Here is a 12989-nt window from a genome sequence, read left to right as displayed (position 1 = left end):
TTGTTTGCATGAAGTTCAACTTAATGTTCTAAGGGACAGAAGAAAGGCATTTGGACAGGCACCCTGTAACAAAGTGAAAGTTAAAAAAGACACACCGATAGTTAAACCCCAGGTTAACAGTTAAAATATATTAGGTGTTACTATTCTTACCCGTTAAGGAATTTGTTATTATACTGAGTTAGGATATTACTTCAGCGCAGGGAGCAGGTAGGTGGTCAAGGAAGTAGCAATGCTGAATTAGGAAGCAGTAGGGTGATTTTCCCAACTGCACAGTGCAGCAGAAGTGTTTAAAAAAACAAGGCTAAGTTACAGACAACAGCTGCTACACACTTTATGGGCTTTCCTACTTTGGTGACTGTGCTTTACTGTTCCTGCTATACCATTTCAAATTCATAGGATAGCTGAAAGGGTGAAGGGTAATTCGTCAAAAGCTTGACATAAGCTAGCATTATTACTGGAAGAGCTAATCTTGTGCACAAGTACATATAGGGGGGATATTTACTAAAGCAATTAGAGTGCAAAGTCTGGTGCAGCTCTGCATAAAAAAAAAAAAAAAAAGGATTCCAAGGTTTAGCCCCCGTTCACATCGAGCAATTTGCCATGTCAAATTGCATGCTAAATCGCAGCCTATTGCCGGCAACGGCACTGTTGGAATCCGTGCGATGCCGACTTTGTGGCGCTGCGCCGATTTCCAAAAGTAGTTCCTGCACTATATTTTGCAACTTCGGGGGCGACTTCAATAGACATCTGTGCAGTGAAACTTTCAAATCACCCTCGAATTTGCAATGAAATGCAGGTTTGAAACTGTGCGAGTTCAGCTGAACTCACACGATTTAAAACCCGCCTCCAATGTGAACATACCCTTACTGTCAAATCTTGATTGAACAAACTGAAGTTAGAAGCTTATTGGCTACCATTGGCAGCTACACCAGGTTTTGAAACATGCAATAACATTTCCACATCAGAAAAAAAAAAAAAAAAAAAAAAAACACACAGAAAGGACAGAAATCAGTAAAACTTAATTGAAGCATTTTAATATACAGCAAGAGTTTGGCTGTCTTCAATAGTTAAGTCACAAAAACAAACAAAATAAAATTAATTTGGAGGTCATTAAGGTCTGTTTTCCTCTTTACTGAAATCCGGAGCTTTGTATTTCCCTTCCTTCTCTAGCTTCTGCATCTGATCCTTGATGGTTTTCAAGCGCTGCAGCTGGAAGAAAGATGTGCACATTATACATTCTGCTGGGTCATACTGTGAAGATTGCCTACATTAAAATATCTTCATTTTTTTCTGATCTTAAAAATGGGAAATGTCCTTTTTATGACCTATACTGTATATCCTTCCTCCCTCTGCTCAGGATTTCACCTAAAGTCACATTCATGTCGCTTCTATTTAAAAAATCATAAATGTAGAAACATTTTACAAATGTTAACACGTACTGATGTTCATTTTCACATAGCTATATTTAAAATAAATGTAAATGATGGCACATCAAAACACTCATTAACACACATTTAAACGAGCGTCAAAACACATTAATTTTCAAACATCCTCCTGGCCATTCACAGAACAAAGCCTAGGGGTGTGTGTTTTGTGAATAGTAAGGAGGAGAGGGAGGCAGTGATGCAACTATAGCACTGGGGTCTTCGGTATATGTGTACAGTGGGAGCTGTAACCACATGTAAACAAGAACACTTGCGGTGTTAAAGTGACTGTGAGCCCCCCCAAAAAAGGAAGGAGATCCTGTTCCCTTATAGCAGTGATGGCAAACCTTGGCACCCCAGATGTTTTGAAACTACATTTCCCTATGACGCTCCTGCACTCTGCAGTGTAGCATATTAAACATTAAACCGCACAGTGCTTGTGCCGTTTCACTCTGGCTGATCCTGCCTGTTCTTGTGTCCCCCTCTGTGTGCTGGCCAGGGTAATCATGGCCGTCGACCCCGATTACCATGGTCAGGTTACATGCCTCCAGCATCCTGCCACTCTATCCCTCCCTGTCAGCTCCTGTGTCTCCCCCCCACCCCCGCTGTTGGCATTAGTAGCTGGCAGTAAGGGCCCATTCACACCAGAAACTGCACATTTTTTACTGCATGTTTATACGCATTAGAAACATGCTTTGCATGCATTTTGTGCTGCTTTGCAGTGCATTTTTCAATACGTTTTTTAGCTTGGCTTGAAAAGGCATGGCCCAGTGCATTTGAAGCATATTTGTAGCACATTCCCTGTGTTTTTAGTGTAGAAAAATGCAGCATGCTCTACTTTTTTAACTGCACTGATCTGCGCAATGATGTGAACTATGCCCATAGGATTACCTTGATTTTGGGTTTTCTATGCAGTTGGAGTGCAGTTCAAAATGCATCCAACTTCGTTCGGTGTGAAAGGGCTCTAAAAGCAACCAAAAAATTACAGCCATCTCCTCTGTTATAGTAATTTCACCTACACTGTGTAAATGATTTTGTAAAACAAAGCTAGCAAATACCTTATCTTTGATCACTTTTGGCCGGTCACGTGACCTCCCCGGCTGACGTCAGAGGGGGAACTCAGCCCCTCCCTCTGTAACCCATAGATCGGAGGAATAGAGCAGCTGGAGGTCACATGACTGCCCATAAAAGATCAAAGATTAGGTATTTACAGGTATTGTTTTAAAAGATCAATTACACATTACAGTTACATAGTTTGTGAGGTTGAAAAAAGACATCAGTCCATCCAGTTCAACCTATGATGTGTGTGTGTGTGTTTGCTGTTAACCGTACATTGTATATCCCTGTATGTTGTGGTCTTTAAGGTGCCCATCTAATAGTTTTTTGAAACCATCCATGCTCCCTGCTGATACGACTGCTTGTGGAAGAGAATTCCACATCCTTACTGCTCTGACAGTGAAGAACCCCTTACGTATTTTAAGGTTAAACCGTTTTTGCTCTAGTTTTAGTGAGTGGCCATGTGTCTTATTGTATTCCCTTTCTCTGAATAGTTTGTTCCTTATGCTAGGGTTGCCAGTACAGTATTTGTACATTGATATCATATCCCCCCTCAATCGTCTCTTCTCCAGAGAGAATAAGTTCAGTGCTTGTAGTCTTTCCTCATAGCTGAGGTCCTCCATTCCCCCAATTATTTTTGTTGCCCTTCTCTGGACTTTCTCCAGTTCCAGCACATCCTTCCTGAGGACCGGTGCCCAGAACTGATCAGCATACTCCAGATGTGGCCGGACCAGAGTCTTGTAAAGTGGGAGAATAATCTCTTTATTTCTGGAGTGAATCCACTTTTTTATACATCCCAGTATTCTGTTGGCTTTGCTTGCAGCGGCTTGGCATTGCATGCCACTGCCAAGCCTGTTGTCCACTAGTACCCCCAGGTCCTTTTCCATCTTAGATTCACCCAGAGGTTCCCCCCCTAGTGAGTAGCTTGCTTTCATGTTTCTGACTCCCAAGTGCATTACTTTACATTTTTCAACATTAAACCTCATCTGCCATGTAGTTACCCACCCCATTATTTTGTTCAGGTCTGATTGCAAGGTTTCCACATCCTGCTTCGATGATATTGGCATTAGTATAGTATCATTGGCAAATACTGAGATTGACCTAGAGGAGGGAATATCTAGTACATTTATAAATAAATTAAACAGGATTGGTCCCAGGACAGAACCTTGGGGGACCCCACTTTCCACACCCGCCCAATCCGAGTACTCCCCATTAATCACCACCCTCTGTACTCTCCCCGGGAGCCAGTTCTCTATCCAGGTACTCACCTTATGGTCCATACCTACCTTCCTTAGTTTGTACAGTAAGCGTTTGTGGGGAACGGTGTCAAATGCCTTTGCCAAGTCCAGATACACCACATCCACAGGCTTACCTTTATCTAGGTGGCAGCTCACTTTGAACTTAGAAGATTAATAGATTGGTCTGGCAAGAACGATTTTTCATGAATCCATGCTGATTACTACTAATAATACCGTTTTCATTACTAAAGTCTTGTATGTGGTCCCTTAACATCCCCTCCAAAATCTTGCAGACTACTGATGTTAGGCTGACAGGTCTATAGTTACCCGGGATATATCTCGGCCCTTTTTTAAATATTGGTACCACGTTGGCTTTTTTCCAATCAGCTGGCACCATACCCGTCTCTAAACTATCCTTAAAGATCAAGAATAATTGTCTGGCAATCACCTGGCTGAGCTCTTTAAGAACCCTCGGGTGCAAGCCTTCTGGTCCCGGTAATTTATTTATTTTAAGTTTCTCTAGTTTAGTTCTAAGTCTATCTTCTGTTAGCCATGGTGGTACTTCCTGAGGTGTATTATTTACTTTAACATTACATTCTGGATTAGTGTAGCCCCTACATTGTAGGAGAGATTACTAGATTACAGAGGAGCTGGCTGTAATTGTTCTTTACCTTAACAACCACTTTAAGAAGTCAGTGTACATAATATAGCAGATGTCTTTAGAGGAGCGTTCAAATTAGTCAACCCTGGTGAGCGTATTCTGCCTGGCAATGGGCTTTAAAGTGGAACTTTAGCTAAATTTAAAAAAAATTGGCAAACTGCATAATTTTAATCTAGAAAAAACAGGTTTGGTTTCTTTTACATTAAAAACTTACCAACCTTCCGGTCTGCCCATGTACAATCAGCTGCGCACGTGCAGCTCACTGTACAGATTCAGTAATGCTGACTGAAATCCCACCAAGGTTGCACCAAGTAAATAGATACCCAACATGTCAAACCTTAAACCTATGTGTGCCCATGAAATGGCGACAAATTTCAGAAACCTATATTTTTCATAGGTAATGCTTTAAAAGCCCCCCTATAGGTCATCAGTTTAGTGTTACGAAGGAGATCGAGAATTTTATGTGCTTGGGTGTAAATTTATTTTTTACAATTAAAAACATTTTTTTCCCTTTAATTTTTTTTTTTTACCTCCCCATCACATAGGGGACAAAAAATCCCCTATGTGATGATTTTTTTTTTTGTTGTGACAGGTTCTCTTTAATGAGTCACCCAGGGTCTAAAAGACACTGGATGTCTCCCTTTTGCTCCACTGATTGTAATGCAATGCACACTCTTTCCAGGCCTTGATGGCTAGGGAAACTCAACAGGGACCCAGAAGAAATGTTATACACTTCACTCCCGGGTAAGCAACAAGAAGGGGAGGAGAGCGGACGCGTGTCCACTCCCCTCTACCCGGTGGCACCTGCTATGCCCATGCGCAGGATGTATGTAAGCATTTGGGCGCAGCTGCCCAAATGCTTCCATGCAGCAAGTGAACCCTACTACTTGCCCGCAGTAGGGCTAAATGTTAAAATATACTACCTGCCTGGCGCCCAGGACTACATGTCCCGGGCCATAGGAATTGTTCATTCCTGCACTTGGTGCCAACAGTAAATGGGATGACAAAAGCCCAGGCCACAATTTCTAGTCTCCATGGAAACCGGGCACCTGGGATTTGTCGAGTTCTACTTTACTAGCGGAAGCAAGTCCCTTAAATCAAGATGGCTTTGCTGGCTGCATACTTGTCCTGGGTTTGTGACTCAATAAGTACTAAAGCAGTGATTAGAATGACAGTCCCAATGCAGGAAAAGTTGCTACTAACAGCATTTTGCATGTTAAGAAAAAAATACCAGTCACTTTCAATAATCTACTGGAAACTACTATGATTTTGGACCAAATCCAACTTTTACGTCAAAGTGGTTGTAAAGGTTTTTTTCTTTTTTTTACCCTTGTGCATTTTCTGCATTAAAAGAAAAAAGTTTGGGGCTTAAAAAAAAAAACAAAAAACAAAACAGAAACACTATTTTCAGCTAGGTGGATGCAATTGATTCAATGCTGCATCTGTTCTCTGTCGTCTCTGCATTGAGAAGTGATTGATCAAACACTACTGATTCTCCCCCTCCGCTCTGAGCAGAGACTGTGCTTACTGGAGCGCTGAACTGTGGTGGGGGCAAGAGGGGCCATTAACTCCCGTGGCTGTCAATCAAATCCAATGACAATTGGACAGAACAACTTGCTATGAGGGCACCCGAGCCGAGCTGCAGCTCCGTGTACCCATTCAATACGGAGCTGCGGTTTGGCCCCACCCGCCACTCCCTCCTGATTGGCTGACAGCCACAGGAGCCAATGGCGCTGCGGCTGTGTTTCAGCTAATTAGGAGGGAGAGTCCCGCCTGAGGGACTCATGGACATCGCTGGACAGAGATGGGGCTCAGGTAAGTATTAGGTTAGGGCTGGGCGATATGGCTGAAAACTGTATCACGATATCAGTGTTTCATATCGGTCGATATCGATAATTATTGATATTTTTTATTACCCATTTAAAATAAGGACCCTAGGGTGAGAATGCAGGGCGGCGGGCATGGTGCAGGAGAATGCAGGGCACTGGCATGGTGCAGGAGAATGCAGGGCACTGGCATGGTGCAGGAGAATGCAGGGCACTGGCATGGTGCAGGAGAATGCAGGGCACTGGCATGGTGCAGGAGAATGCAGGGCACTGGCATGGTGCAGGAGAATGCAGGGCACTGGCATGGTACAAGAGGATCCGGGGTTGTGGGCATACTACAGGAGATGCAGTGCTGTGGGCATGGTACAGGTAGACCATGCCCACAGCACTGCATCCCTTGTAGTGTGCCCGCAGCCCTGCATAATGGCAGGTAGTGAAGCCGTTTCACTTACCTGTTCCAGAGGCGCCTTCATTTTAAAAATGGCGCCGCCCGGCGCCGCCACGTCATTGCGCACGCGCCGCCGCCGCTCGTGTAACTTCGGCTATTCCCAGCCTCTCCCGAGCGGCGCGTGCGCAGTGACGTGTATGCGACGGGCGGCGCCATTTTTAAAGCTTAAACCCGTCGGAGCGGACTTTTCGTTTTATCGTTCCAAGTCTTGTATTGCTATCGATCCCCTGACTATCGCGATACATATCGGTATCGCGATAGTCAGGGGATCGATCGGGATCGATAGGGGATCTTTATCGCCCAGCCCTATATTAGGTGGTGCTGGGGTGGCTGCTACACAAAAGGTTTTTTTATCTTAATGCATTTAGATAAAAAACATTCTTAATATACAACTCCTTTAATGAACTGGTGATCCCTATGATTTCTGGATTTATCCTTTGGATCACTGCAGCACTCACATGAAAGGCTGAGAAGCTGTTAGGAGTGAACCATACTCTCTTCAATACATGTATTATGGATAGCAACCTGACTTACTGTTTTGGTTCTGTGCATACACTCCATAAAGTCCTCATACTCCAGCTTGCACTCCTTTTCTGCTCGGATTTTCCCAATGCCATGTGAGCATTCCACCCATTCTTTCTCAAAAGCATGGCAACGTCCAGCTGTATGATGTACCTGCTTCCCACTCTGCAGCAGCAGCCATTTGTCTATATCAATGCCGAGTTTGTTCTGAAGATCAATAAATGGCATGGCTGCAAAATAACAGCAGCAGAAAATCAAGGGTTAGAAATTCAATCAAGACTCACTTCAAATGGATATTTTTATCTATGACAAACAGTCAGAAGCTATATTATTTTCGAGAATTAATTACCAACTGAAAAGGTATTAGGATGCAATAGTAAAATACAAAGCATCTGACCCATATGAAATTATGGTATACTGTATATATCTGTCCTGAAGATCTCATTTATTGAGGCCCGAAAATGCCAGGGCAGTACAAATATCCCCCAAATGACGCTTTTTTGGAAAGTAGACTAAGGTATTTAATAAGAGGAATGGTGAGTTTTTTGAAGTTGCAATTGGTCACAATTTTTTTGAAAAATGAAGAAATTACTTTTTTTTAACATACTGTCACAAGTGCAGTACAGCGTCATCATATGATTGGTGTGGCGGTGATCAGGGACACCGATTGGTGACAGTGACAAAAAAAAAAAAAAACAGTGACAAAAAAAAAAAAAAAAAAAAAAAGTTTTTTTTTTTTTTTTTTTTAAAGAAACACACTGACCAGGGCAGTATCAACGTATTACTCTGCGGAAGTGATCACATTTTTTTTTTTTTTATATAAACCCATTATGATTGCTTATACCAGTGAATTTCACTGGTAAAAGCAACCATATTAACTGAATTTAACTTATTTATTCAATGGGTATTGTTGTGATTATCCGCGATTGGCCATAGTTAATCACATGGTACAGATGGGCTGTGATTGGCCCTGGATGTATCATGTGATCACCACGCTATCAGCCATTCATTGTTTACAATTGTCATGTGATCTGCTGAGATTGGTCACAGCGATCACATGGTACTGGCAGTGGGTGCGGCATATGATGTCCACCCGAAATGATGAAGGTCTCACCCAGCTGCCATCTGAGAATAGGCTGGGCGGGAAGTGGTTAAAGACAACAGTGTTTGGGATGATATCTACATACTTTATGCACACCGTTTAATATTTGATACTAAGGTATTTTTGTTCTTAGGCTACATTCACACTGGTGATTAGGGCCGACGTGAGCAGCAGCGACAGGAATCAGGGATTCCTGCTGCAACTCTCAGGGGCTAGGTCGCTGTCATCCGCAACTCTCTGCACAGCCAGCAATTACCTGCTGTGATCGCTGCAGGACCCACTTTTCATTCGTCCAGCAACAACCACTGCAGGTAATCGCTGGCTGTGCAGAGAGCTGAGAATAGCTGTGGCTACCAGAGACCTGACCTAGTGAATGGGTTTGGCGGCTGCACCTTACTGCAGAAGGACCTGCGGTTAAAATTTGCACAGGCCTTAATCGTCAATGATAAAGAAGCCAAACACATCTGCTTGGAATACTAGAGAACCACTTATGACCTGATCTTCTGAAGTCACAGGTACTAGGTGCCTGTATCTAATGTTTTGAGAATGGAGAGAAGTGATGTGAAATATACACCATATTGTCAAAAGTATTGGAACACCTGCCTTTACACACACACATGAACTTTAAAAGAAACGTATGTTTTTTTTTTTTTAAGATTTATACTTGCCTTGATGGATGCATCTGTCCCCTGACCCCTCCAACACTGAGAGCCGAGCGATTGAACACCACCTCTACAGCTCTCTGCTCTGCCCCCTCCTCGCTCGGCTGTGGAGGGGTGGGGAGCGGCCGGCTCAGCAGCTCCCAGAGAGGCTGAGCCGGGTGTGAGCCCAGGCACCTGGCAGATCCCGACTTCCATTGTTGTGATGACGCGGTGCCTGGACCGACTTCTGTGACGTCAGCTAAAAATGGTTCACAAGAGTGCAGAACAAATTGCACTCCTGTGATCCATAGGAAATGTACAGCCAAACAAGTCTTAGTCTTTAGGGTTCAATATTGAGTTGGCCCATCCTATGCAGCTATAACAGCATCAACTCTTCTGGGAAGGCTGTCTACGGGAATGTTTGATCATTCTTCCAGAAGCGCACTTATGTTGGACGAGAAGGCCTGGCTCGCAGTCACCACTCTAATTCATCCCAAAAGGTGTTCTATCGGGTTGAGGTCAGGACTTTGTGCAGGCCAGTCATGTTCCCCCACCCCAAACTTGCTCATCCATGTCTTTATGGACCTTGCTTGGTGCACTGGTCCAAATCATTTAGTAAAGGGGGGATTATGGTGTGGGGCTGTTTTTCAGTGAAGGGATCTCTTAAAGTGGAGTTCTGGCCTCAGAAACTATTTTTCAATAAAAATACCCGTGGAACAGTCAGGGCTAGTACATTTCATAATGGATAGCCTCTGAACTGTCCCAGGTGGCACTTACCTTTTAGAAGAAATACTTACCTTGAAAATTTCCTGTCCAGCGCTGCCATCTCAGGTGTGGGCAGCTGAAGCCAGCGTGTCCTCTCCAGTCCCACAATGCCCTGTACCGGCCCCACTCATCACTTCCGGGGCATGCGCGTCATCCCTGCACAGCTTCTGGGCATGCTCAGAAGCTGTTTAACAGGGAATGACGCGCCTGCACCGGAACTGACGAACGAGGCCGGTGCCGGCGAATTGATTCCTGGGAGCGATGACGTTCAGCTCACAGGAATCAATGCAAGCAGGAAGTGATGGCGCTGGCCGCAGCGGGAGGTAGTGGTAGAAAGGTAAGTATATTTTATTCGATAACAAGGTAGGTAAAAAAAAAAAAAAAAAAAAAATCGTCATTATCCATTTCTTTTTTTTGGTGAATGTTAGCAAGTGGATGGCCCAAAGTCATTTTTGAGGCCGGAACTCCGCTTTAAGGCATCAGCATACCTAGGCATTTGGACAATTTCATGCTCCCAACTTTGTGGGAACAATTTGGGGATGGTCCCTTCCTGTTCCAACATGACTGCGCACCAGTGCACAAAGTAGGGTCCATAAAAACATGGATAAGCAATTTTGGGATGGAGGAACTTGACTGGCCTGCACCTCAACCCCAATAGAACACCTTTGGGATGAATAAGAGTGGAGACTCCAATCCAGGCCTTCTTGTCCAACATCAGCACCTGTCCTCACAAATGCGCTTCTGGAAGAATGATCAAACATTCCCATAGACACACTTCTAAACCTTGTGGACAGCCTTCCCAGAAGAGTTGAAGCTGTTCTAGCTGTAAAGGGTGGGCCAACTCAATATTGAACACTACGGACTAAGACTGGGATGCCATTAAAGTTCATGTGTGTGTAAAGGCAGGCATCCCAATACTTCTGGTAATATAGTGTATATACACACAGGCTGTCAGACAGATGTGTACTTGAGACAGAGGTCACTCATACATTGATATCCTCTATGCCAGGGATCCTCAAACTACGGCCCTCCAGCTGTTGCAGAACTACACGTCCCATGAGGCATTGTAAAACTCTGACATTCACAGACATGACAAGGCATGATGGGAATTGTAGTTCCTCAACAACTGGATTGCCATAATTTGAAGACCCCTGCTCTATGCACTGGCAATGAGCTGCCATGGGGCCTGAGTACACAAAAAGGAGCAGTGAATGTAATGTCAGTGCTCAGCCCAGAGCCTAGGAGGAGGACTCCCACCACTAGCTCCCCCAGCACTCTACACTGCCAGTGTCCTTCACTCACACCTCCATGACAGGCCCAGCGCCCACTACACACTCTGCATGGACCGCCTGAGCCGACTTCTGCATGATACAACACGTCTATACACAGCTCTGCACCTACTTCTCGAGGTCAAACCAACAATTCCCTCACCTTAGCAGCTCCAGACGTCCTCTACACCGGCCAGTTCACGACACAGAAGACCGTAAAGCGCCTGTCATGTGATACGCTAAGGAGCAGCCATCTTTGAAGTGGGACATGATTGCTTTTAGAGCGCAAATTTATGCTGTCTGCTGCGATTCGCGTATTAGCTATAAATTCAATAATAAGCGTAACACTGAGATAGAAGTTTGATTTCTATGACATTTGTCTAATGTTAATGTTCGCCTAGCGCATTAGGCTACACGCAAGAAGTCGCACATTTTGTTTATAGCGCCCTCTTGCGTTTGGAGGATCTTTAGAACCTTGATATACGTGTGAGAATTGTTAGTTCAGGACCTATGGGGGGCAGCATAGTAATGATAGCAGTAGACCAAAGATAAATTCACTGTATTCCCTGCCCTGATCTATTGCAAAGTATGGTATTGGAACTTTAACAAAGTAAAACTAAAGGTAAAACTTCTGTTTTTACATTTTGGATAGAGTAGAGGAGGGTTAAACCTAGTGGTGCACTGAAATGAAAATTTCTGTACCAAAAATTCTGGATGCACTTGGTTAAAACTAAAATTGACGTTTAAAAAAAAAAAAAAAAAAAAAATATATATATATATATATATATATACTTTTATAAATAATTGTATTATATTCAACTTTTTCTTTAATATCATGAATTTAAATGAATATGAATTTATTGTCGGACGTTATCTGCACCTTTTGAAGCAGTGTTAAAAATCCTGTCTGATGCATTTTTGGTACCCATTTGGCTAACCGCACCCAAAAAAATTACCTCCCCATTGACATGCATTGAAAACGCAGCAAGAACGCATCAAAAAATGCACCCGTGTTGTGTTTTTGATGCATTTTTTGAGTCACATGATCTATGAAAAACACACCATAAGCAAGTTAAAATCGCAGCAGGGGGTTTCAGCAGCCATGATCAGCACTTTTTTCATCAGAACGCTGAAAACCCTATTTTCGGCTGATAGTTTTCGGGGCCTGAATTTTTGGTGCATCACTAGTTATACCCGCTGTCTGTTTCTGCTATCTGTGTCCCATTGGGTTAGATTTCCCCTCGTGCACCGCGACTTCGGCACGACTTGCACGGACTTCACATAATGGAAGTCAATGCAAGTCGCTCCGATGTCGCCCAAAGTAGTACTGGAACTATTTTCTAAGTCGGAGTGACTTGAGTTGCTCCTATTAGAACAGTTCCTGTAGCACACAATGGACCGCGACTTGTCAGGCTGACCAGTCGCCTGACAAGTCGCGGTAGTGTGAACCGTGACTTAATAATTACCACAGCCGTTTCATCGGAGGGAAATCCTGAAAACATGACCTGCTGGGGGTACTTGAGGACTGGAGTTGAGAAACAATCCCTCTCCACTCTATCAAAAATGATAAGATTTCCCTTTAGGCACCTTTCACACTTGTGCAGCCTGAAAGTTGCACGACTTTGACGCGACTTGAAGCAATGCCTTTGTAGTCTTGAGGTCTATAGACCTCAAGTTGTATCAAAGTTGGACCAAAGTAGTGCAGGGACTACTTTGAAGTCGCTGTGCCTTTCTATTGCTCTCTATCAGCCTCCTACAAATGTTTTTTTTATGTATTTATTTTTGTGATCCGACTTACTGTTAGAGGGTGGCTAAATGTATTCTCCATCATCCCCCACATAGGAGCATAGCCAAACTCTTTTTCTTGCTCCCAAATGGACTGTGGACTACATAGTTGCCAACATTTGAAATAAATTTCCAGGGACACTTTGCAGCACAGTAATCAATTACTTATCACACCCACTTTCCTGAAGCTCCGCCCACTCCACATAATTAATCTCCGCCTACTTATCATCAGATTATAGGGTCTACTCAATAA

General features: G+C 43.6%; 1 protein-coding gene across 1 annotated transcript; it reads right to left on the bottom strand.

Annotated features, from left to right (window-relative positions):
- Positions 1 to 1012: 1012 nt before the first annotated feature.
- On the bottom strand, positions 1013 to 11219 carry NDUFS5 (NADH:ubiquinone oxidoreductase subunit S5). Its single transcript, XM_082247552.1, has 3 exons — positions 11115 to 11219; positions 7188 to 7405; positions 1013 to 1209 (listed from the first exon to the last, which is right to left on the bottom strand). The coding sequence occupies exons 2-3, from the start codon at positions 7401 to 7403 to the stop codon at positions 1111 to 1113; spliced, it is 315 nt and encodes a 104-aa protein (XP_082103678.1). The 5' UTR covers positions 7404 to 7405; positions 11115 to 11219; the 3' UTR covers positions 1013 to 1110.
- Positions 11220 to 12989: the final 1770 nt, after the last annotated feature.

The sequence above is a fragment of the Pelophylax lessonae genome (genome assembly GCF_965119305.1).
Source record: "Pelophylax lessonae genome assembly, chromosome: 2".
Taxonomy (NCBI): domain Eukaryota; kingdom Metazoa; phylum Chordata; class Amphibia; order Anura; family Ranidae; genus Pelophylax; species Pelophylax lessonae.
This window is presented reverse-complemented; position numbering and strand designations above follow the sequence as displayed.

Coding starts and splice junctions, on each gene's coding strand:
- NDUFS5 (XM_082247552.1), bottom strand. CDS start 7,403: ATGCCATTTATTGATCTTCAGAACAAACTCGGCATTGATATAGACAAA. Junction 1,210..7,187: donor GTATGCACAGAACCAAAACA/GTAAGTCAGGTT, acceptor TCTTTCTTCCAG/CTGCAGCGCTTGAAAACCAT.